The sequence below is a fragment of the Paramacrobiotus metropolitanus genome, unplaced genomic scaffold (genome assembly GCF_019649055.1).
Source record: "Paramacrobiotus metropolitanus isolate TYO unplaced genomic scaffold, Prichtersi_v1.0 Parri_scaffold0000109, whole genome shotgun sequence".
NCBI classification, from domain to species: domain Eukaryota; kingdom Metazoa; phylum Tardigrada; class Eutardigrada; order Parachela; family Macrobiotidae; genus Paramacrobiotus; species Paramacrobiotus metropolitanus.
Window position 1 is genome coordinate 253,337 of NW_026570329.1, and position 19,841 is coordinate 273,177.

At 44.1% G+C, this 19,841-nt stretch overlaps 3 protein-coding genes across 4 annotated transcripts; 1 reads left to right on the top strand and 2 right to left on the bottom strand.

Moving 5' to 3' along the window:
* The first annotated feature begins 34 nt into the window (after positions 1-34).
* Positions 35-9,514, top strand: LOC129597776 (uncharacterized). Of its 2 annotated transcripts, XM_055495443.1 has the most exons (14): positions 35-1,020; positions 1,515-1,571; positions 1,882-2,148; positions 2,338-2,430; positions 2,891-3,425; positions 4,072-4,338; positions 4,791-4,884; positions 5,473-5,658; positions 5,719-5,856; positions 6,255-6,494; positions 7,107-7,265; positions 7,614-7,835; positions 8,192-8,386; positions 8,832-9,514. In XM_055495443.1, exons 1-14 carry the CDS (start codon positions 729-731, stop codon positions 9,072-9,074), a joined length of 2,988 nt encoding a protein of 995 aa, XP_055351418.1. In that variant the 5' UTR covers positions 35-728; the 3' UTR covers positions 9,075-9,514. The 2 variants fall into 2 exon arrangements, with proteins under 2 accessions (XP_055351418.1, XP_055351419.1); XM_055495444.1 differs by lacking the exon at positions 2,338-2,430 and having other exon boundaries at positions 36-1,020.
* A 1,284-nt stretch (positions 9,515-10,798) lies between these two features.
* LOC129597806 (BTB/POZ domain-containing protein 1-like) lies at positions 10,799-16,070 on the bottom strand. Its single transcript, XM_055495486.1, has 7 exons — positions 15,922-16,070; positions 12,172-12,294; positions 11,934-12,093; positions 11,690-11,874; positions 11,474-11,609; positions 10,853-10,953; positions 10,799-10,811 (listed from the first exon to the last, which is right to left on the bottom strand). Exons 1-7 carry the CDS (start codon positions 16,068-16,070, stop codon positions 10,799-10,801), a joined length of 867 nt encoding a protein of 288 aa, XP_055351461.1.
* Positions 16,071-17,456: 1,386 nt separating this feature from the next.
* Positions 17,457-19,654, bottom strand: LOC129597826 (BTB/POZ domain-containing protein 1-like). Its single transcript, XM_055495514.1, has 11 exons — positions 19,534-19,654; positions 19,276-19,456; positions 19,054-19,176; positions 18,800-18,959; positions 18,559-18,743; positions 18,351-18,487; positions 18,185-18,281; positions 18,011-18,119; positions 17,781-17,938; positions 17,635-17,696; positions 17,457-17,575 (listed from the first exon to the last, which is right to left on the bottom strand). The coding sequence occupies exons 2-8, from the start codon at positions 19,434-19,436 to the stop codon at positions 18,107-18,109; spliced, it is 876 nt and encodes a 291-aa protein (XP_055351489.1). The 5' UTR covers positions 19,437-19,456; positions 19,534-19,654; the 3' UTR covers positions 17,457-17,575; positions 17,635-17,696; positions 17,781-17,938; positions 18,011-18,106.
* Between the last annotated feature and the right edge of the window lie 187 nt (positions 19,655-19,841).

Genomic DNA, 19,841 nt, shown 5'->3' on the forward strand with positions numbered 1-19,841 from the left:
GTATCTTGCGTTAAAACGAACGAAAGCAAGCCGATCTCGCTTTCTCGCTGAGTTTTGGCTCGTATTTTCTTTCTAGTTTTTTTCTGTGTACTCGTACTTGTAAACTTGTTCAGTAGAAAGATCTCTTCCTTCGAATCCTTTGTGATTGAACTTGAATGTCCTTTTTGAGGTTCCTGATTCGAAGCAGCTCGTGTCGATGAGAAACTGCGTGTAGTCTGCGCGAGTGGCGAAGACTACCATCCGATCTCATACTGACAGCATACTGCACATGAAAATCGTAGCTCAACGGAATCATCCATCTTGATCCCTGATTACTCACTCCAAAGTCATTAATCCTTATCACTTACCATGTCCGATCATTCCCCAGTCCCTTCACCCCCGCCCCACCCTCCCCGCACGCCCCTAACCCCCCTGGAAGCACAGCAGCGCCTGGACCAACTGGCTCCCGCCGAGCTCGACGCCATCGCTTGCCTGTCTTCCTCCCTGCATCTCCCCGCCTGCACCGCCGCCAGCGTCTTCCCCTTCGCTTTCTCCCACACCCGCCTGCCCCCGAACCCCCGATTACCACCACCACCGCCTCCCGTACCGAGGAACCCCGCATCAGTCTCCAAGCGCCCCTCACCTCGGCCGACGCCGTTCTCCGTTCCACCGAAGCGGATTTCGAGCCGCAGGAGGAGCAGCGCGATGAAGCGGATCTCTTCAGTCCATCCTCCCCCACCGAACCGCAGATGGGGTCCCCGCCCTACGTATCGGAGGAGCCGTCCCCAGAGGGCGGGGTGCCGGAGGGGGAGATGGAGATGAAACGAGAATCCGCGGAGGGGGAACTGTCGGAGATGCTGCAACGGGATGTCGAGATGGAGGAGTTGGAAGACGCCTCGATGGGGGATGTGAGTGGGGGCGGGGGTGGGGAGATGGTGCAGCTGCAGGATATCGTGTCGTCCGTGATGATTGTGGAGAGTGTCCGTAATGAGACGCGCGTGAAGATGGAGGACTTGGATGACAGCTTCTCACAATCAGCAGGTATCCCTTGTTTTCAATTATTCACCCAAACATCGGGTGTTTTGACTCGTGTATTGTTGTTAAAAATTAATTTTTTTCTGATTTAGCATCACTTTTATCCTAAATTTATCGAAGATTTATTTGAATTTACCTTGAACGTTAGGTTCGTGTTGAATAATGCACACACTTTGCTGTTCCTGTTGCGATTTTCCACTGGATTGAATTTAATTTTCGATAAATATCGCATGAAATGCTGCACGGCATTATTTGCTCTTAGAATTCCGTTCTGTAGTGTTTCCCTGGTTTGGAGTGATTTTTAAGCGCAGTGGTAGAGAAACTGTAGAATGGTGGCTGCATGGCGTAAAAAGAATGGCAGCACTCACAAGTCAGTGCAGCAACCTAATATTAGTACGATTTGCAGTTGATTTTAATTTTTTAATATTGCCAACAAGTTGAATTAGAATAGAAAATCGAAAATCAGCGACGATTCTAGTTTATCGGTGTATGTTTTACAGACGTCTCCTCGAATTCGCTGGGACCATATCAACATGAGTTTGATATGGCGGTTGCAGGTATGGTCGCTACTCACCAATTGTCTGAACTTCCAGTCGGAAATATTGTAATTACAGTACTTCTGTTGATTTGTCGAAGCTGAAAAACGATAAAACGTTCGCTGTTTAAAATTAAAATTGCATTTATTCATTCGAAAAATGATATTAAACTGAAACGGGTTAACTTAAAAAATCTTAAAAAAATAGTGCAGCGGAAACCATCTTGCATGTTGAACTGCATAAGCCAGGCGTTGTCTTAGTTTTCATTGCAATGCGCCCAGTGGCTGTTATTATTTTGATTGAATGCCGGTAGTTTTTCGTTCGTTGATAGGTTTGACCGATACATCCTTCGGTTCACTGAACAGCATCAAGAGCGATCCGGGGCCATCGGTCTATACTCCGCCGCCACCACCACCACAGCAACCTCCCTCACCTATCAAGCACGCCGAGCAACCGCCTGCAGGTTCTCTGCAACCGGAAGAGCCAGATTTCTACCAAAAACTGGAAGAGCCTGCTCCAGTTATTATCCCTAAACTGGAAGAATCACCTGCTAACCCGGAACCAGAAGAGCACACGCGGCAGGCCATCAGCAGTTCTGGTGAGAAAATTTGTGGTATCATTTATTTTTGTCTCGTATTGCACACCATCTTCTGATTTTTTTTCCTTTATTTTTTATTTTGACCATTTTATTTTTGGTTATTTTATTTTCCTTAATTTCTTATTCAATATTTTTTGCATTGGATATTTTCCAAATATTGATTGATCAATGCTCTGTGTGTTGGGCTAGTGCGGCCAACGAGTCGCACACAACGGACGCAGCAGACACATGTTATTTCCATCGTAGCAGGATCGGAAGCCAACAAAATTTACCGCATCAAAGGTTAGATCTAGTCTAGCACAATGAAAGACGTAGACTTTTCTGTAGATTGCGCTGTAAATTATGACGCAGGAAAAAAATAAAGTAAAATAAAAAATAACGAGTAGAAAATTAACGAAAATGAGAAACATAATACGGTACTCGTACTTCTTTAAAAAAGAGCATTAAATTAGCGAAGAGCAAATTTAATCAAAAATAAATGTTTGAAATGAAATACCGTAAATGAATTAATGCTAACTAAAAGTGTACCAAAATAATTAATATAGCGTCAGAATAATAATAATAATAAAATTTAAATAAGTATCGTAAATCAAATGAAGCTACCGTAAATTAAAACGGGTGGGTAAAAATAACGAATGGGTAAAATAAATCATAAGAAAAATGTCAGAAATGCATTTCAAATAACAAGTGAGTAGCATTTCGAAAATTCATCGTGACTGAATTATTGCAACGACGTGAACAGTGACCCGGAGTACACCCGTCGTCGAGCTCCCCGTCGTTGAGCCGCCCTCCATTTCCCCCCTCGGGCCACCCCCGTCCGACTTCCCCCTGGATCTCAACATGGCCATGGACGTGGCGGAAGTGGAGACCGAGCTCCCGACGGTGTCCCACACCGCGCTGGAGGAGATCGACACCCTCGGCATCCCCTCGCTGTCCACCCAGTCCAGCCTGGTGGCCCCTTCGGCTTCCTCGCAGCCCCTGGAACCCGACAACGTCTCCCTGTCCTCCTCCATCTGGACCCTGGACACCGAGGGGCAGGGCAAGAAAGCGGAGCCCGTGGAGGAGCGCAACGCCACGCCCCTTACGGCGTCCGTCTGGGGCGCGTATCTGACCGAGCGGGTCAAGCGCTTCAGCGGGCGTCCGTGGACGGTGGATTTGGCCGTGGATCACCGGTTTGGCGAGGCGTCGGCCGCGGCGGAGAGCGGGAAGAAGGGATGGTTGAGCAGCGGGGTCAAGGTGTTGTTTGGACGCGGAGAGGAGATGGCGTCGTTGAACAGGTGCGTTGGCGCTTAATGTTAATTTTGTGGAATTTTAATCTGTATAGTTTAGCCTGTTTCGGGCTAAGTTTTTTTAATTAGATCCTTGATCCTTAAATTCGAATTATCCTTACTTATCTACAGTGGTCACAACGGTTTGCTTTGTGTTGCAATGGTTACCTAAATCCTTGGGCGTAGTTATCCGGCCGCTGCGGTATGTCACTGATAAATGGAATATATTTAAATATTCAGTAGAGTAGATCCAAATTTATTTGCGGTAATAATTTAAATTTGATTTAAAATTAAATTATAAATTATTGTTTTTGTTTTGACTGGATATTATTTGTAACGGATTACTTGCTTATTTAAATGGTTGCAATGAAGCTATGCATATAATTATTAACTGCTGTTATTATTTATTTAACTGATAAAACGATAAATGGGAATAGAGTACATTTGAGTTTGTTCGGTAAATTTAATTAAAAAACGAGGTTTGTGAAGTTGTTGCTATGAATATGCGCGCAGGGTTATATGCACGTTGCCAAATGTAAATTTCGATTGAGTCACATGGGTTGAATGATGCGTGCTGCATAATATGGTACCGAATCGCTGCGTTGTGTTTTTAAACCACAAAGATAAGGAATGTGTCGTATGTTTTCTGGTGTAGTGACGAGCTGGGCGAAGGAGAGTTTGTGGACGTCGTATCGGACAGCGCACTACCGGAATCCGTTGCAGCCGACGAGAAGGAGGGCGCCGGCGAGGAGCGGGAGAAACTGTGTCCTTATGATTACCGCAAAGCCAAACGCGCCATGCTGCAGATGGAGCAGCATCTAACCCGCAGTAGGCCCGACGCGGAAAATGCCCACGGGGGCAAGGGGAAGGGCGGCGCTAGGATGATGGATATGGAGGATCCCCTGGCCAAGACCTATCAGAGGTTGGTTAGAAACTGTACAAAATCAAGCGATATATACTAATAAATTCGATCAAAAAGTAAAGAACTCCATTTGAAAATAAAGACTAATAAATTCTAATATAAACGCAGGAAATATTCAACATGAAAAGTGGTGCGGCGAAAAGACAGTATGAGCTGTATGTTTTAGGTTGAACATTTTTAGCATTTATATCGTAGTTGAGTACTTTCTTTTGTTTTCTTTTTATGAGACGGATTGTAGAGGGCATTATGTTTGTATACGGTATGTCTGCAAGCTTGTTGGCAACTTGAGAAACTGACCCATCGAAAATTGATAGAATGCTGCTTTTTAATGCGGTTGATATTGCATGGGTGTAGATTTGCTACATTAACGAAACATTTGAGTGGCATTTGTAACAGCAGAGCGAAAGAAAGTTGTCGCATGAAATTTATTATGTTGAATGTGTAATTAACAGGCGAAGTTCATGGACGGCCAGGCAGAAAGTGTTCTTCGATGCCTGCATACGGATTCTGTATCAGGAGCGACATGTTCGTTTGGCCTACGCTTCGGTAAGCTGATTTTGAAAAATAAAGACCAAAAAATCAGTTAACGCCAATTAAATATGTTTTGCTGTTTTTTATTGAATTAATTAGTTAATTCATTTTTCATTTATCCAGTGATTTCTACATTTAGATGAATTCTGCTCAATGTCTGTACTCACTGTAGTCTGTACCAGTTGTTTGAGCTTGAACTGTATTTTTTTCTACATAGCGGTTTTGCCTTTTATGATGTGCAGAACGTGTGCTTGATCGTTTAGGCCTTGTCCCGAATTCGAAGCGAATCTCGCTATGGTACGGTTGCTCAACCGCACGAGGTGGCTGTATGCAGTGGCCACGCCTACAGATACGGTACGCGGAGCCACCTCGCGAGGTGGAGTTGCTGTATCGCAACGAGATTCGCTTTGAATTCGGGACGAGGCCTTAAAATCAATAAATTAAAATCAATAAATTTAATTCAACGTTTTAAATCAACGTACGTTTAAAAATCAATAAATTAGGTGATACTTGTTTGGACAAATATCATTAGCTGTATTTGCATGTTATTATGGATTAAGAGACAGTGGACAACAATTTTGATCCGTGAATATGTGTGAGCAGGACCCGGAAGAAGCCATTCTGCGCCGGCTGAGTCTGGACAAATGCTCCGGACGGTTCCGGCGCCTGATGGCCGGCACGCAGTGGAACGGACGCATGGTGTACTGGCTGCACTCCGTCATCATCGAGAATCTCCCGCCGCCCATGCTGGCCATCTACTTCGAGATCCTCCAGACGCTCCGCCCCAAGGTTAATCTGCATTACTTAAAGACTGAACGAGATGTAAGGTTGTAACAAAGAATTTGTTAGATTGCCGAGCTGGTCAACAGTCTGCTCAACTACATGCTGCCGATGAGCACGGATGTGGGCGGTGGCACTGAGAAACTGATGAAGTTACTGGAGGAACCCTGGGATCCCGTGGGCAGTCGGATATTCAGCTTTAGTCCGGTTAGTCGGCGCCGAAAAATGTAGCAGTTAATATTAAGAATTTTTTAGCGGTTGTATGCGAAAATTATATTGTGCTGCTTTCAAATTTGCTTGTGAAAATATTGCGACGGTATATTCGAACACTTCTGTCGTAGTGAACTTTTGTGTAAATAATTATTTTCATTCGTCCATTTATTTCTGTAAGTAGTACTGTATTAAGTGCAATTTTTTTACTTTCTTAAATTTTTCCTACAGCGGGTGTGGGAGATGTGAATTCTTTTACTGGGTGCGGCAAAATTATTTGAAAGTCTTTGAAAATTTTGATTATTTGTTAAAAATTGATAATTAAAGCACTTTTTTCGTTTACCATTTTTTGTTTATTTGGTTTATTATTTTTTGACGGAGTGTGCTGTGTATAGATGGTGAAATTTGCCAAGGAGGTGGTGTTCATCATGGCGCCGCACCCTTATTCCTACTCGAAAGCCAAAGGCGGTCTGGAGGAGAAGGAGGCGGACTGCGCACGCAGTCGCGTCTTCCTGCGCTTCTTCAGCCAGTTCGGCCTGCTGGTGCAGGTGGCGCCGGACGCCCATCCCCGCACCTGCACTCCCAATGATCTCTACAAGAACTGGATGACCAACACCAAAACCACGATTCTCGAGGTAAGATACCATTATTCCAAGGTCCTGCCTGGCGTTGTCGCTGATGCGGCCAAACGTGCATTTTCTTGCGGATGAGTATAATTCGAAAGATACATTCTATTTATTGGTTATTAATGCAGCAGTTCTGGCAGGAAAAATTAAATGACATTTGTACTTATGACAATTTAATAAGTGGTAAAAATAAAATAAAATGACTTATGTACTTATGACAGTTTAATAATTGGTAAAAATGAAATAAAATGACATACTTGTGACAGTTTATTTAAGAAATATAAATAAAGTAAATTGATATACTTGTGCCAATTTAATAAGGGGTAAAAATAAATTGAAAGGACATACGTATGTTTGGGCGCATCTGACACTGGTTAAACTGAAAATCTGTACTGTTTTTTTTTTTGCGAAAAACTTGCTTGATACTGTTTTGATGTGTATAATGACTGTGTTTCTATATGAAGATATTAAAACTGTCTGCTATTATTGAAGGATTTCTTTCTTTTATTATTATATTTTGTCAGAAGGCGTCTTCCCGGTGCGCACCACAGTATCGCATGCAACGACGGCGCCGTGCTGCTGTTTCCCGAGTTGACGTTGTATCTTGTGTCTTGTTGGTAGATGGCGCGACTGCACAGCGACAAAGCGCTGATCCTAGTCGGGATGGGGGTGGGCGCGCTGCTGGCCTGTCAGGCCACACTGCTGGAGGGTTGCCAGTCGCTGTGTACGGCCATCATCTGTCTGGGATTCCCCATCAAGACGCCGCGCGGAATTCACGGAGTAAGTCTGCGGTTCTGCTCGTGTTGCATTGGCGCCATTTCGAGTTGTATTGCACTGATCGAATGGCGCTCACATGTCACTCATGTCAGCATTAACTTCTAATTCGCAGCCGATATTCTGAACATTTCTGATAGGTTTACAGACTTCCGGTTTTATGACTGTAAATATTTTTTTCAAAAAATAGATGCTGAGAATATTTACAGAATTTCTGGTGGTGAAAATTGTCGGCTTCCGGGATGTTTGTTTCGAAAGCAAAATGAGTTTTAATGAGAATGTTATAACGTCCTTGTCCATGCTGGATGGACGTTGTGGTCGGTACTTGGTTGTAATTGTCGGTATGTGTTGCAGCGTTATGGCAGTCCACTGTTGAAGCTGCAGACGGCCGTGCAGTTCGTTATCGGTCTGGCCGGACGCAACTGTCCCTTGGAGGAGTTTGTGGAGTTCCGCAGTAAACTGGAGGTGGACAGTGAGGTGGTGCTGGCCACAGGCTGCGACGACTATCTGCGCATGAAGCACTACGTCAAGTCGCGGCTGCGCATCACGCAGAGTATGGCCGATCGCTGTCTGCTGGTGAGTAGGCATTCAGAATGTCGGCACCTTTTTCATTTTTATTCCAGTTCGATTTTGTTATGCTTTTAGCTTTCTGTTTACGAGTATTCTACGTAATGTGTTTTATTTTTTTATTCTAATTTTTATGTGCACATTCTACTTACTTTATTAGCGTTGGCGTAATTATCTGCAAAAAGTACACGAAGTTATTTTTGCTGACTGTTACTATTCTCTGAAGTACACTGATGTAGTGCCGAAGATACACTGATTTAGTAGCCCCTTTTCTACGATCGAACTGAGCACAAACGCCGCTGTGGTTATTGTATGTTGATGTAGGATTGCTGCAAGGAATAAGTACGAATTAATTGTATTTGCAGGAGGAATGTGTGCATTTTATCTACCGGATTATTCCCAAGGCTGAACGCCTGCGGCAGGTGGCCAAGGCCCGGGCGGAGCTGCCCGTGGTGGAGGTGTCGCCCAAGAAGCGCAAGAAGCCCGCCACCTCCCGCCCCGCCGCGAAACGCGTCAAACCCAACGTCCATGCGGACACACCCACGAAAAACAGCCATAAAGTAAAAAAACCAACATCCTTAATTAGCAATGCTGTGGTGACATTGTTTTACTCGTATAAAGCTGGATTACAAACTTTTGGTATTTCCGGAAATTATTAACCACCGCCAGAACAGCGTCGATACACAGCTGTTTTTTTACAAATTCTCTGATTATTTTACAGAATTCCTTAAAGAGAATAATGATTTACTGTGCCTTTTTTACCATCGAAATATTATTTGTAATTTGTTTTTAAAATGCTGTTTGATTTAATAATATTATAAAACCGTCATACGTCAATAAAATGCGTAATGTGCTAGCAAAAACTTAGCTAGATAACCTTAGAATTATATACATTTACGATTTAATAATTAATTAATAAATTTGGAAAATTTGAATCGTGATTTATTAAAATTGAATATTTATTTGTAGAAGCTTTGTTTTATTAACTCTTTCTTGCGTCGTTAGGTGGAAACGCCGTCGCTGAGCACGGAGAGCCCCTCCGGCGGCTCCTCGGCCTCCCAGTCCCAGGACTCTACCTCCGGGATCCCCACGCCCTGGCCTGCCGCCACCCCGCCCCCGAACCCCACCCCGCCACCCCCCCGTGGCCCCACTGCTGCCCCTGCCAAGCCTCCCCGCCCTGCCCTCCATCAGCACCCTCAGCGGGGGCTCCTCCGTCGCCTCCGACAGCCTGCGCAGTTTGGGTTTTAGCGGCGGGGAGCCGCTGGGCGTCCGCGTGCCGCCGCCGCTGCTGGCGGGCGCCGTGCAGTCTACCTGGAACCTGTCGGCCACGGAGATCGCACAGATCGGGCTGCGGATGCCCGGGGGCGCCGGGGCTGGGGGAGGCGGAGCTTGGACGGGGTTGGAGCAGCGCATGTCGGTAATTGCGCACACTGGGGCGCGTGCCCCTGCGCCAACCGCCCCCGGGGTATGGGCGCCCGGGAGGATGATGCCGACGCCGCCCGGCAACTGAAAGTTTGTGTTCTGTCGGGGAAAACTTGTGGAATAGTGGCATTTTTGCATTTGGCGGAATAGCCGGAATGATTTGTTATTTTAATCTGAATTGTTTTTTATGGGTTTTTGTTGCAATTTTTTTAGCTGGTTACGGGGAAAACACTCACAGGAGTGCATTAAGTAATGGGCACATTAAACATACGTACGTCGTTCTGTGTTTACAATCACAGTATTATTACATTTAATTAGCACAATATTCACAATCGGATTTTGTTTTAAATAAGTGACTGTAGATAGTACAACAACGCAAAACATTCGAACCGTAATTTTTAAGAAACACAAGCGAAACTGTCGCACAAAATAACGCTTTACATGTAATTCAACCAGATTCAGTAATACCCAACTGTATCCGTCGTCAAAATGTAGCACAATATTTACCATTCGTGTTCACCCAGTGTGATAATTTTATTGTTCAGTTTTATCATCCAGTGTTATACGCATGTAGTCGACACATGTTAAGCCGTTAAGGTACATATACAGATGATACTGTGTCGATAAAAAGCACCAGCATCTCCACAAAACGTCAGAGAGATGAGAGCCCAAAGGTCACCGAAAATTCAGCAAGAAGAATTGGTAAAAAATCCGTAAACGCGCAAGAACAATCATGACCATCTTGCGCGAAGAAACTTACTACCTTTTCAAACGTAGTTAATTGTATTTCATTGAGGCGATAACCGATTCTTGTATCTGTTCACTGTGATCCACATGCGCACTGCTTGTCTGTACAATCCATTCCAGCGGGAAGTTCAGCAGTCACTTGGACTTGCAGTTTCAAGGAGAAGTCATCAGGATTAACATATCCTTTCACCGGACCAAGCAATTCCTGGAAATATGAACGTTGGTGAGCAATTTGTCACCCTGCTCCTTCTCGGCTAAACTCTCACCTCCATAGAGATGTATTTTGGGAATCCCCAAGTGTACTTATTGTTGAACAAGTAGGATGTCTCTGCAAAATGTAACAACACCGTTTTGAAGGTCATAATCATGGTTACACTGACCGATGGAGAGAAATTAAGGTTGTCACAGGTTACACTGACCCATAGAGAGAAATTTAGATATACGGTACAGATACATACTGCGTACAATACATAAGTCTTTTAATTGGTGCAGTTTCCGTTTTTCCATGGCAGCACTTGCATCTCTGCATCTGCACGTCCATGACGTCCGTTTCGGGCAGCCAGAACATGACAGGCGGAACGTTAGATGCACAGACTCACCGTCAGTTGTCTTTGCGACGTAGATGTTCCTGCATTGCATTAAACATCAAGGGCGAATATCCCTTCCCCCATCTTTTTAATTGTGTTTCTAATCGGTGAGGCACTCACCAGCGCAGTTTTCTGAGTGTAATTGGTTCGCTTGACTTAAACTCAGGTACCTCCGGAAGCGCCCGGACATCTGGAACCGTATAGCTAATAACGCCCTCAGCGCGCCCATCTAAACATGCCAAAAGGTAGCATTTTTTCAAACGAACGCACGAACTGTGTCGGGGTTTCGTCGAAAACGGCAGCTGCGGTTTGATGGTGGCGTGCTTGTAGTGGTAGATGTCCAGTAACTCCGATTGCAGCAACAAACCGCTCTGAAGAAAACAAAATATTTCGCATCCATCAGGCTTGATCGCATTCCGGTGGATCACTGTTTAAATCTACGCAAGACTAATCGGTCTTTCACAGGGCTGACATTAGCACAGGCTGGTCAGGTCATCCGTAATCAGTGGCAAAATAGTAAAGGGGATAAATGTCGTTTGAACGGTTCACGATGTAACTAACTGTCCAGTTGCCAGCTGACCATGAGCGCAGGCTGCGCAGCATGGCCAGACTGCTTATAACAGAGACTTTAGTTTAGTTTTGTCGTTCCGACTCGTTCGTAAATGAGTAAAAGGACATTCAAATAGATCGGGCCTGCGATCTGGACACATGGTTCTGGTTTATCTCGATTCTTGTATCGTAATCACAGCTGATTTCGTGGCCTTGCATCCTTTTTCAACCAGAACAGTTAACCACTCTCTAGGAGCGCTGAATGAGCAATTCCAGTGGAGATGCTTTACGAGCACCGTTTTAATCTTTTAGTATATAATACACTGCCGCAAATCGCCATACCTTTACGGGCCCATCCAGTAGCTGCATATCCGTTAAGAGCGGAAACCGGATTTGAAACAACGCCTGACCCAATACTTCACGCCGATTGGTGGAGGAAGGGTCCAGATTCTTCTGTGTGCACATGTTGGTGGCCCACCTGCCAACAAAACGACCAATAGAAAGGCAAGGCACTCGACTTTATGTCTCATTGAAAAAGGAGCTTAAAGATTCGCTGACTTGTCAACCGCCGCACAGATGGTATCTTCGTTGGCGGTCAGAGTGTCCCGGTTGAGAATGGCGCTTAGGGCATCGTGTCCGGTTGCACTGAACCGAACCGGCTGCCAGACAGATTTTGGTGATTCATCAATCAGGCTCAAACAGTTTTCCAGGATACTTGGCGCAATATTCGTGTAGTGCAACGCCTGTGAGCAGAACGGCTTGCCGATAACAGATAAGGGGCGGATATTATGGCCAACCTTACCTTATCCAGTATATCCAGGCAATTGTTGATGTTGAGCACATCCCGGACAAATTCGGTGCACATGGCTACCAGCAATGGCAAGTCGTATTTGTCCGCGCAGTCCACTGTGTGGAAGACGTTATCCCGGGTAAAGTTCCCCACCGCATCGGTGTACAAGTAGCTGCACAATTTTCTGTGTTCTAATGATACACTTAGCCAACAACTACCCGTAATAAGAGGATGACGCGGGCGGTTCTACCTGAGTATGTTGGCGAAAGCGTCCGGATGAACGTCGGGGATTTCGACAGGAGATGCGCAGTTATCGGGCAAACTTCCGTAGAACATCGTGTAGAAAACAGGACTGCGCACTCCCATTATGACCCTGCAGTAAGGGCCTGCATAACGAAACTGACAACTAAAAACTTAATTAACACAACCAAACGGATTTCGCAAGTCGTACAGATCAGAACAAACCGGATTACACGAACTGCAGTCGAATTATGCTCATTAATATAATTCGACTCCGGTGTCCGATTCGTGGTCCATATTGTAAAAATGTCAGGAATGCAGGAAATGTCGAACTACACCGTATTATTTTATCAGTTCTCTACATTAGAAGCCCACCCGAAAACAGCCTACTCCGGCCCACTGAATGGTCTGCCTTGAAAACCTCTTCCCTAGGTTTAGGTTTTAATTGCTTAATGCCTACAGATACAAGGAATCACTCCTTATCGAGATCTATAGACAGGTCAACATAATCAAATAGCAGGAACAACAATTTTAAACTCTTAAAAGAAAGAAATAAACAATTCATCGATTTTATCAGAGGTCAAGGTTATTCGATGGCAGGTGGTCTTCAGCAGATGCGATCTCCTTCCATGAGACGTCTTCCAGTGCTGTTTGGAAGGCTTGCAGTGAGCGGTACGACGATAGATCCAGATCGAGATCATTCCAGAGTTTAGCGATCCTCCATGCGAAGGAGTCTTCGCTGGCTGGCACTTCCGTTCCACAAAAACTGGTCCTGGCGGCTTGGATCGGGAACGGGTGGCGCGACATCCGATCAGCATTCCGAGTGTTACCTGCAACAGTGCTAGCGGCAGTAACTGACTCATAACTAATGAAAAAGTTGTTACCGAAAGGTAGCATGCCAAATACGAGTTTATATGCAACACACAAAGAGGTTTTAATGCGACGTAATTCAACCCCGTCCCAGTTTATTTCGCGAAGCCGGCCACAGTAATCCGTAAGTGCACTGCCCATTCGCAATCTTTTCAGAAATTTCAGCGCACATTTATCTAGATCGTCTCTATGAGTTTTAAAAAAGGGTTTAACAACTGGACTGCAATAATCGAAAAGGGGAAAAATTAATGCTTTATATAAACAAATAAGTGCTGCAGAATCATAATGGTTAAAAAGCGATAAAATGTAGCCTATGCGCTTCCGGATCTTGGTACACAAACTACTCGTGTGTTCACTCCACCGCAGTTTTCGATCGACCAACAACCCTAAATATTTGGCGACAGGATGATTTTCAATCTCAACGTTGTTCAGAACATATTTATGTACGTCATTCAAACTTCGCTTCATGGAGAAGCGCATGTGTACTGATTTTTTCGGGTTAAAGGTCAATCGTTTAGCAAGAGCTGAATTATATACGGCATCAATATCTTCTTGAAATTTTGTGCAGTCGTCGCCTGTTATTATAGGCCTACATAAAAACACATCATCAGCGAAAATAAAAATCCTGCTACCATTAAGCAGAACAAACACCAACCCGTTAATTTCGCAAATAAACAGTATTGGGATTTGGGCCTAATACCGAACCTTGTGGTACTCCGCTTGTAGCTACCCCACGTTTTGAAAATACACCATTCACGACTACAATCTGTTGCCTACCAAGTAAATAGTTATTCAACAAACTAATAACGTCGGGGTCAATACCAAGCAAACCGAGTGTTGTCAACAAGGAATGGTGATCTACCCGATCGAAGGCTTTAGTGCAGTCTAACATTATCGCATCAACTTCAATTCCGGTATCAATAAAGTCCTTAACAAATTTCGAAAAAACCAAACACTGCAGTTCCGTGTTACGTTTAGCAAGGAATCCAAACTGGTTTTCACTTAACAAGCAATTACTTTCCAGAAAGCATCGTAAATAGTTCGCAATGCACCTTTCAAAAATTTTTGAAGTAGGATGCAGAATTGCAGTAGGGCGGTAATTAGTTATCACCCTTTGGTCAACAGACGTTTTGGGAAGTGGTGTCACGTATGACGTTTTCCAGTGCGACGGAAATGTACTGCATTTGACGCAAGCATTAAACAAAGTAACAAGCGGGGTGTCACAATTGAGCTGCCACATGCTTTTAATAACGAGTTAGAGATTTTGAACTGACCGGAAGAGGAAGAGAATTTCATTTCGTTTAGAGCCGTTAAAACGTCATTCTCGCTTATTTTAAAAACAATTTCCCTGTTTCTAGGTTTGGGAGGCAAAATAGCGCAATGAGAAGGGCAGTTGTTTTGAGACTCGAGAAACACTTCGTTAAATCTGTTTGCTTTGTCGCCGTCTGAAAAAAGGGTGGTACCTTCTGGCGTTTTAATGGGCGGCAGAGTTTTTTTGTCAACACATTGTTTGATAAACTGCCAAAACTTTTTCGGATTATTTCTGGTCGCCGTCGCAACGTCTAAAATGGCGTTCCTGCGGTGTGCTTTGAGAATAGTGTCGACTTTCAGAGAATCGGCCTTCCATAATCCTTTCAAACTGTCTTTTTTTGCTACATTATTTTCTTGCTGCATTTTGCGGAATAGCCTATTTCTACGATTTATCGCTTTACGAATGGCTAACGGATATTTTTAGTTTTTTTAGCTGTACGTTCGCTGTACGTAAAAAAACGCTGTGCAACGTTTAAAATCTCGTTTTCCAACTGTGTTGCCATAACAGATGGGTCACTATCTGTTAAGACACACTGCCAATCTGTTGCAGTTAATGAATTTTGAAAAGGTTCGATTTTATCAGGAGGAATTTTCCAGTGCTTACCACCTGACTGAAATTCAGTTTTACGACATTTATAATAAACGCGGAACTGAAAAGCATAATGGTCATTCGAAGCGGATGGAGGTGACACACATTCAACGTCCGTGACAAAGCGGTGCGTAGAAATCAAACAAAGATCAAGGATGTTGTTTTCTCTAGTGGGGAAGTGTATAAGTTGGCGAAAATTAAATTCCTTCATAGAATTAAGCAACAGCTGAGACGCAGTGGTAGGGGCTCTCATACTATTCCAACAGATATCTGGCAGGTTGAAATCACCCATCAAAATAAGCTTGTTACGTAACTCGACGGAAAGATTTTCTTGTAAATGTTCAACAAGTACCGGTATTAGCAAAGCCTTTTTTGAAGGTCGTATATAGACAACACCAAATAAACAGTCCAGAACAGGCGATTCTACCAACAAAATTTCCAGATCATCTCTATCGAGATCTGTGCGCCTGAAACCTTTTAGTTTTTTCGATAAAACTAAAGCAACTCCACCGTGGCTGTCCGACGATTTCCGCCATTGGCGAAAAACGTTAAATTTGCGTAGGTCAGCAAAAAAATTATCAGAATAAACTTCTTGATCCCACGTTTCCGTAAGCGCACTAACATCAGACTCAGAACAAAACTGCCTAACTTCTTCTTTCTTAGAAAATATACTGTTAATGTTGCAACATTTGATTTTTATATTTCGAAAATGTTTTGGATTAACATTCGTAACTCGCATATACTTTTTATCGCTGTTTACCCCTGCGAGTTTTTTGAACCCATTATTTCGGGTTCTTCAACAGCTTTGCATTGATTCGGCATTTTGCAGAACTTGGGCACATGTCCACTCTCGTTACAGTTAAAACAACGCATTACGTAACGTTCGACCGGGCACACGCACCTTAAAAATATTTTGCCCCGAAATAAAGGTCCCATAACCTTTACAAAGATATAGTAACGCTGCGGTCACTAATTGGTAAAATACGGTACCTGTGAGCTGGAAACATCTTCACGGCTCCATAATCACGCCCCACCGCGAACTGGACATCGCTCATGTTTTCGCTCACTAACAAGTACTTGACATAGTCGCCGAGTTTTGAGCCCAGCACGGCTTTCCGCATCCAAGGACTGGATGGCATTTCGAGACATTCTGCAGACTGTGAACCTGCGGATCCAAATCCCAATTGCATCATTTGCGTGGGCCGCAGTGACGGCAGAACAAATCCAAAACGTACCTGAAGCCAATATCAACCAAGAATTTCAAATCAACAAACAATTTATGATTCAGCGAAAAGACGAAATGATCAAATTCATAAAATTACGCTGAGAAGATATCGGTGCAGGAGTCGTGCAAAAGAGATCATGAGAATTAGTCATTGGTATACAATACACATAATAAAAATTCTTATTCTTTCTTAATGAACGTTGCTGGCTGCTTTAGATAGGTAATTTCTGTCAAACGAGAATGTTGCTCGTTACTATTCGACACTCACCATCAGCTGAATGCATCGAAATGCATCCGGTTCACACCGTTAAGTTGTTATCTGTATACAACCGGACTTGAATGCTATGCAAATGCTCTCTGCATCAGTAAAATTACATTCGGTTCCGCGAAAACTGAATGTAACTCTTATAAAAAAGTGAATGCTATAAAGAGAACCCCTCCTTATGCGATAGCCGATATGCTATAATAGTGTCTACGAGTCGAACCGGTTCCTTACAGGTTGAATGGTACACTGGACATCCGCATGACCTTTACGCATACCAGTCCATATGCAAAGCGTTGTCGACGGTGGTCCTGTTGGTGTGCACACATCATTATGAAGTCCACTGTTTGTAACGAAGTGACGAAGTCCATTGTCTGTAATTTTTTATCTATTTTTTGGACGAAATGTGCTGCGTGTAGATGGTGAAGTTCGCCAAGGAGGTCGTGTTCATCATGGCGATGCCAGAAATTGTGTGCTCGTTCGGGGAAAAAAAATTGTGGAATAGTGGCATTTGTGCAGTTGACGGGATGGTTTGTTACCTTTATCTGGAATTGTTTTTTACGGGTTTTTTGTTGCATATTTTTTAGAGGGTTATAGAAAAAACACTCGCTGCGGTGCATTAAAAATAATAAACACATTAGACAGGCGTACATCGTACTGTTTGTATGCAATCGCGGTTTATTTATTGTACTGGTGAGCTCACTGAATTCAAGCAATCATGTCTAGATCCCCCACGCATGACAAATTATATAGCCGGTACTGTTCCCAGTGTTCTGATAGAAAAGCATCAGAATTTCCTCCGAATATGAGAACCTTTAAATGGAAGTATTTCTTTTTATCTAATCCAGTTGTGATCCTAAAGGTTACCAAAAATTCAGCAACAAGAATCGGTACAAAATCCGTAAACGCACAGGAACAATTAACCACCATCTACTCTGTGCTGTGCTAGGAAACTTATGACCTTTGAGAACGCAAATTTATTTCCCTTCTGCCGCATCACTTGATTCCTAATTTTTATACGTTCACAGTGATCCGCATGCGCACTGTTCTCAATTCATTACAGAATTTCCAGTAGGAAGGTCAGCAGTCACTTTGAGTTGCAATCTCAAGGAGAAGTCCTGAGGATTAACGTATCCTCTCGCCGTATCCAGTAACTGCTAAAAATGCAAACTTTCATGAATACCAAGTTACCAATTTCCCGGCTCCACACCCTTACCTCCATTGCGATATATTTCGGGAAACCGTAACCATATGCATTGTTGAACAAGTGGGATGTCTCTACACAATTTCAAGTTAGCCCCTTCGCGAGGTCATAATCATAGGTTGTCGCTGTCGGAAATTAAACTAACTGCGTACACATACGTTTCGTAATTGGTGCAGTTTCCGTTTTCCATGGCAGCACACGCATGTTTGCATAAGCCTGGCACGTCCACGACGTCAGTTTCGGACCGCCACAACACCACAGGCGGAAGGTCAGATAAGCAGAATCACCGTCAGTTAACTTTGTGACATAAAGGCTCCTGCAAAACAGACATCAAGGGTGTTATCTTTCCCCCATCTTGCCAGTTTCCGGTTGCTTTTGAGTCACTCACCAGAGCAGTTTTCTGACAGTAATGGGTTCGCTTAACGAAAAGGCAGGTAGCTCCGGCAGTGCCCTGACATCAGGAACCGTATAATTAATTACACCCTCAGCCCGCACATCTAGAAATACCGAAGTATTTTTACAACACGCTTGCAGTATTTAAAGAACGCACCGCCAAACTGACTTTGTCGGGGTTTCGTAGAATACGGCAGATGCGGTTTGATGGTGGCGTGTTTGTAGTGGTAGATGTTCAGTACCTCCGATTGCAGCAACAAACCACTCTGAAGAACCCAAAACATTTCACATACGAGTCAAAAAACAAAACCTACGAATCGATGTGACCAGCATACCTTCACGGGCCCATCCAGCAGCTGCATTATCCGTCAAGAGCGGAAACCGGATGAGGAACAACGCCTCGCCCAATACCTCACGCCGATTGCCGAACGAAGGGTCCAAGTTCCTTCGCGTGCACATGCTGACGGCCCACCTACCAGAAATGCGACCAATACGGAAATCGACGCTATGTCCAGTTGAAGTAGAACAGAACGTTTCGTTTACTTGTCAACAGCCAAATAGATTAAATCTTCGTTGGCGGTCAGAGTGTCCCGACTGAGAATCGCGCGTAGGGCCTCTTGCCCGATCGCAAAGAATCGAGCCGACTGCCAGACAGATTTGGCTGATTCGTCAATCAGGCTTAAGCATTTTTCCAGGATACTTGGCGCGACGTTTCCATAGTGCACCGCCTAAGCAAACGCGATTGTTAATTGCAAAGGAGGTGCAGCTATTACGGCAAACTTACACTATCCAGCATATCCAGACAGTTGCTGATGTTGAGCTGATTCAGGACAAATTCAGCGCACATGGCTAGCAGCAGGGGCAAGTCGTACTTGTCGGCGCAGCCCAGTGTGTGGAAAACGTTGTCCAGAGTGAAATTTCCCACCACATCGGTGTACAAGTAGCTGCAGAATCTTCTGTGTTACCGTGAGACAGCATTCGGTGAAGAGAGACAAATAAGTACCGTAACAACCGGATGACAGTCATTGTGATGCATACCTGAGCATATTGGCGAACGCGTCAGGAAAAACTTCAGGGATTTCGATGGGAGATGTGCAGTTATCGGGTAAACTTCCATAGAACATCGTGTGGAACACGGGACTGCGGACACCCATTATGACCCTGCAAAAACTCACAAATGCAAACAAACTTAACAAAACCCAACGCATTTGGCAAGTAGAAAAGACATGAGCGGCTGTTACAAATCAAGTTCGGACATACTTATGAGCTGGAAAGATCTTCACGACTCCATAATCACGTCCCACAGCGAACTGAACATCGCTCATGTCTTCGCTGACTAACAGGTGTTTCACATAGTCGCCAAGCTCAGATACTAAGGCGGGATTCCCCACATCCACCAACTGGATGCCATTCTGAGACATATCTGTACCAGATAGTCAACCTGCGGATGGAGATTACAAATGGATGTGCCAGAGTGCGACATAAACAGCGAACACTGCATCACCATTCAAAACGCACCTGAAGTCAATATCAACCAAGAATTTCAAATCTGTCAACAGTTTATGGGTCAGCGAAAACAGGTAATGAAAATTGAAAAATTCATAGAACTACAACGACAAGAACTCATGTAAGACACTGCAGAGGATATTTTGGTTCCTGTGCTGGTCTTGCCGACAGTCACTGGCACACCGCTGCGATTTTTTCATATGAATGCCGCTCACCCGTTGGCGGTGAGCTATATCAACCCGAGCCGCTATTAACTCTAAAGAGTGTAGACTGTAGAGTGTCGACAGCAGAACACAATTGTCAGATGGTGAAAAACGAAA

Coding starts and splice junctions, on each gene's coding strand:
- LOC129597776 (XM_055495443.1), top strand. CDS start 729: ATGGGGTCCCCGCCCTACGTATCGGAGGAGCCGTCCCCAGAGGGCGGG. Junction 1,572..1,881: donor GTTTGATATGGCGGTTGCAG/GTATGGTCGCTA, acceptor GTTCGTTGATAG/GTTTGACCGATACATCCTTC. Junction 6,495..7,106: donor CCAAAACCACGATTCTCGAG/GTAAGATACCAT, acceptor TCTTGTTGGTAG/ATGGCGCGACTGCACAGCGA.
- LOC129597806 (XM_055495486.1), bottom strand. CDS start 16,070: ATGCCATCCAGTCCTTGGATGCGGAAAGCCGTGCTGGGCTCAAAACTC. Junction 12,295..15,921: donor AAGATGTTTCCAGCTCACAG/GTACCGTATTTT, acceptor CCCTTACTGCAG/GGTCATAATGGGAGTGCGCA. Junction 12,094..12,171: donor GCTTTCGCCAACATACTCAG/GTAGAACCGCCC, acceptor AAAATTGTGCAG/CTACTTGTACACCGATGCGG.
- LOC129597826 (XM_055495514.1), bottom strand. CDS start 19,436: ATGTCTCAGAATGGCATCCAGTTGGTGGATGTGGGGAATCCCGCCTTA. Junction 18,960..19,053: donor GCGTTCGCCAATATGCTCAG/GTATGCATCACA, acceptor AAGATTCTGCAG/CTACTTGTACACCGATGTGG. Junction 18,282..18,350: donor TGCTGGATGGGCCCGTGAAG/GTATGCTGGTCA, acceptor TGGGTTCTTCAG/AGTGGTTTGTTGCTGCAATC.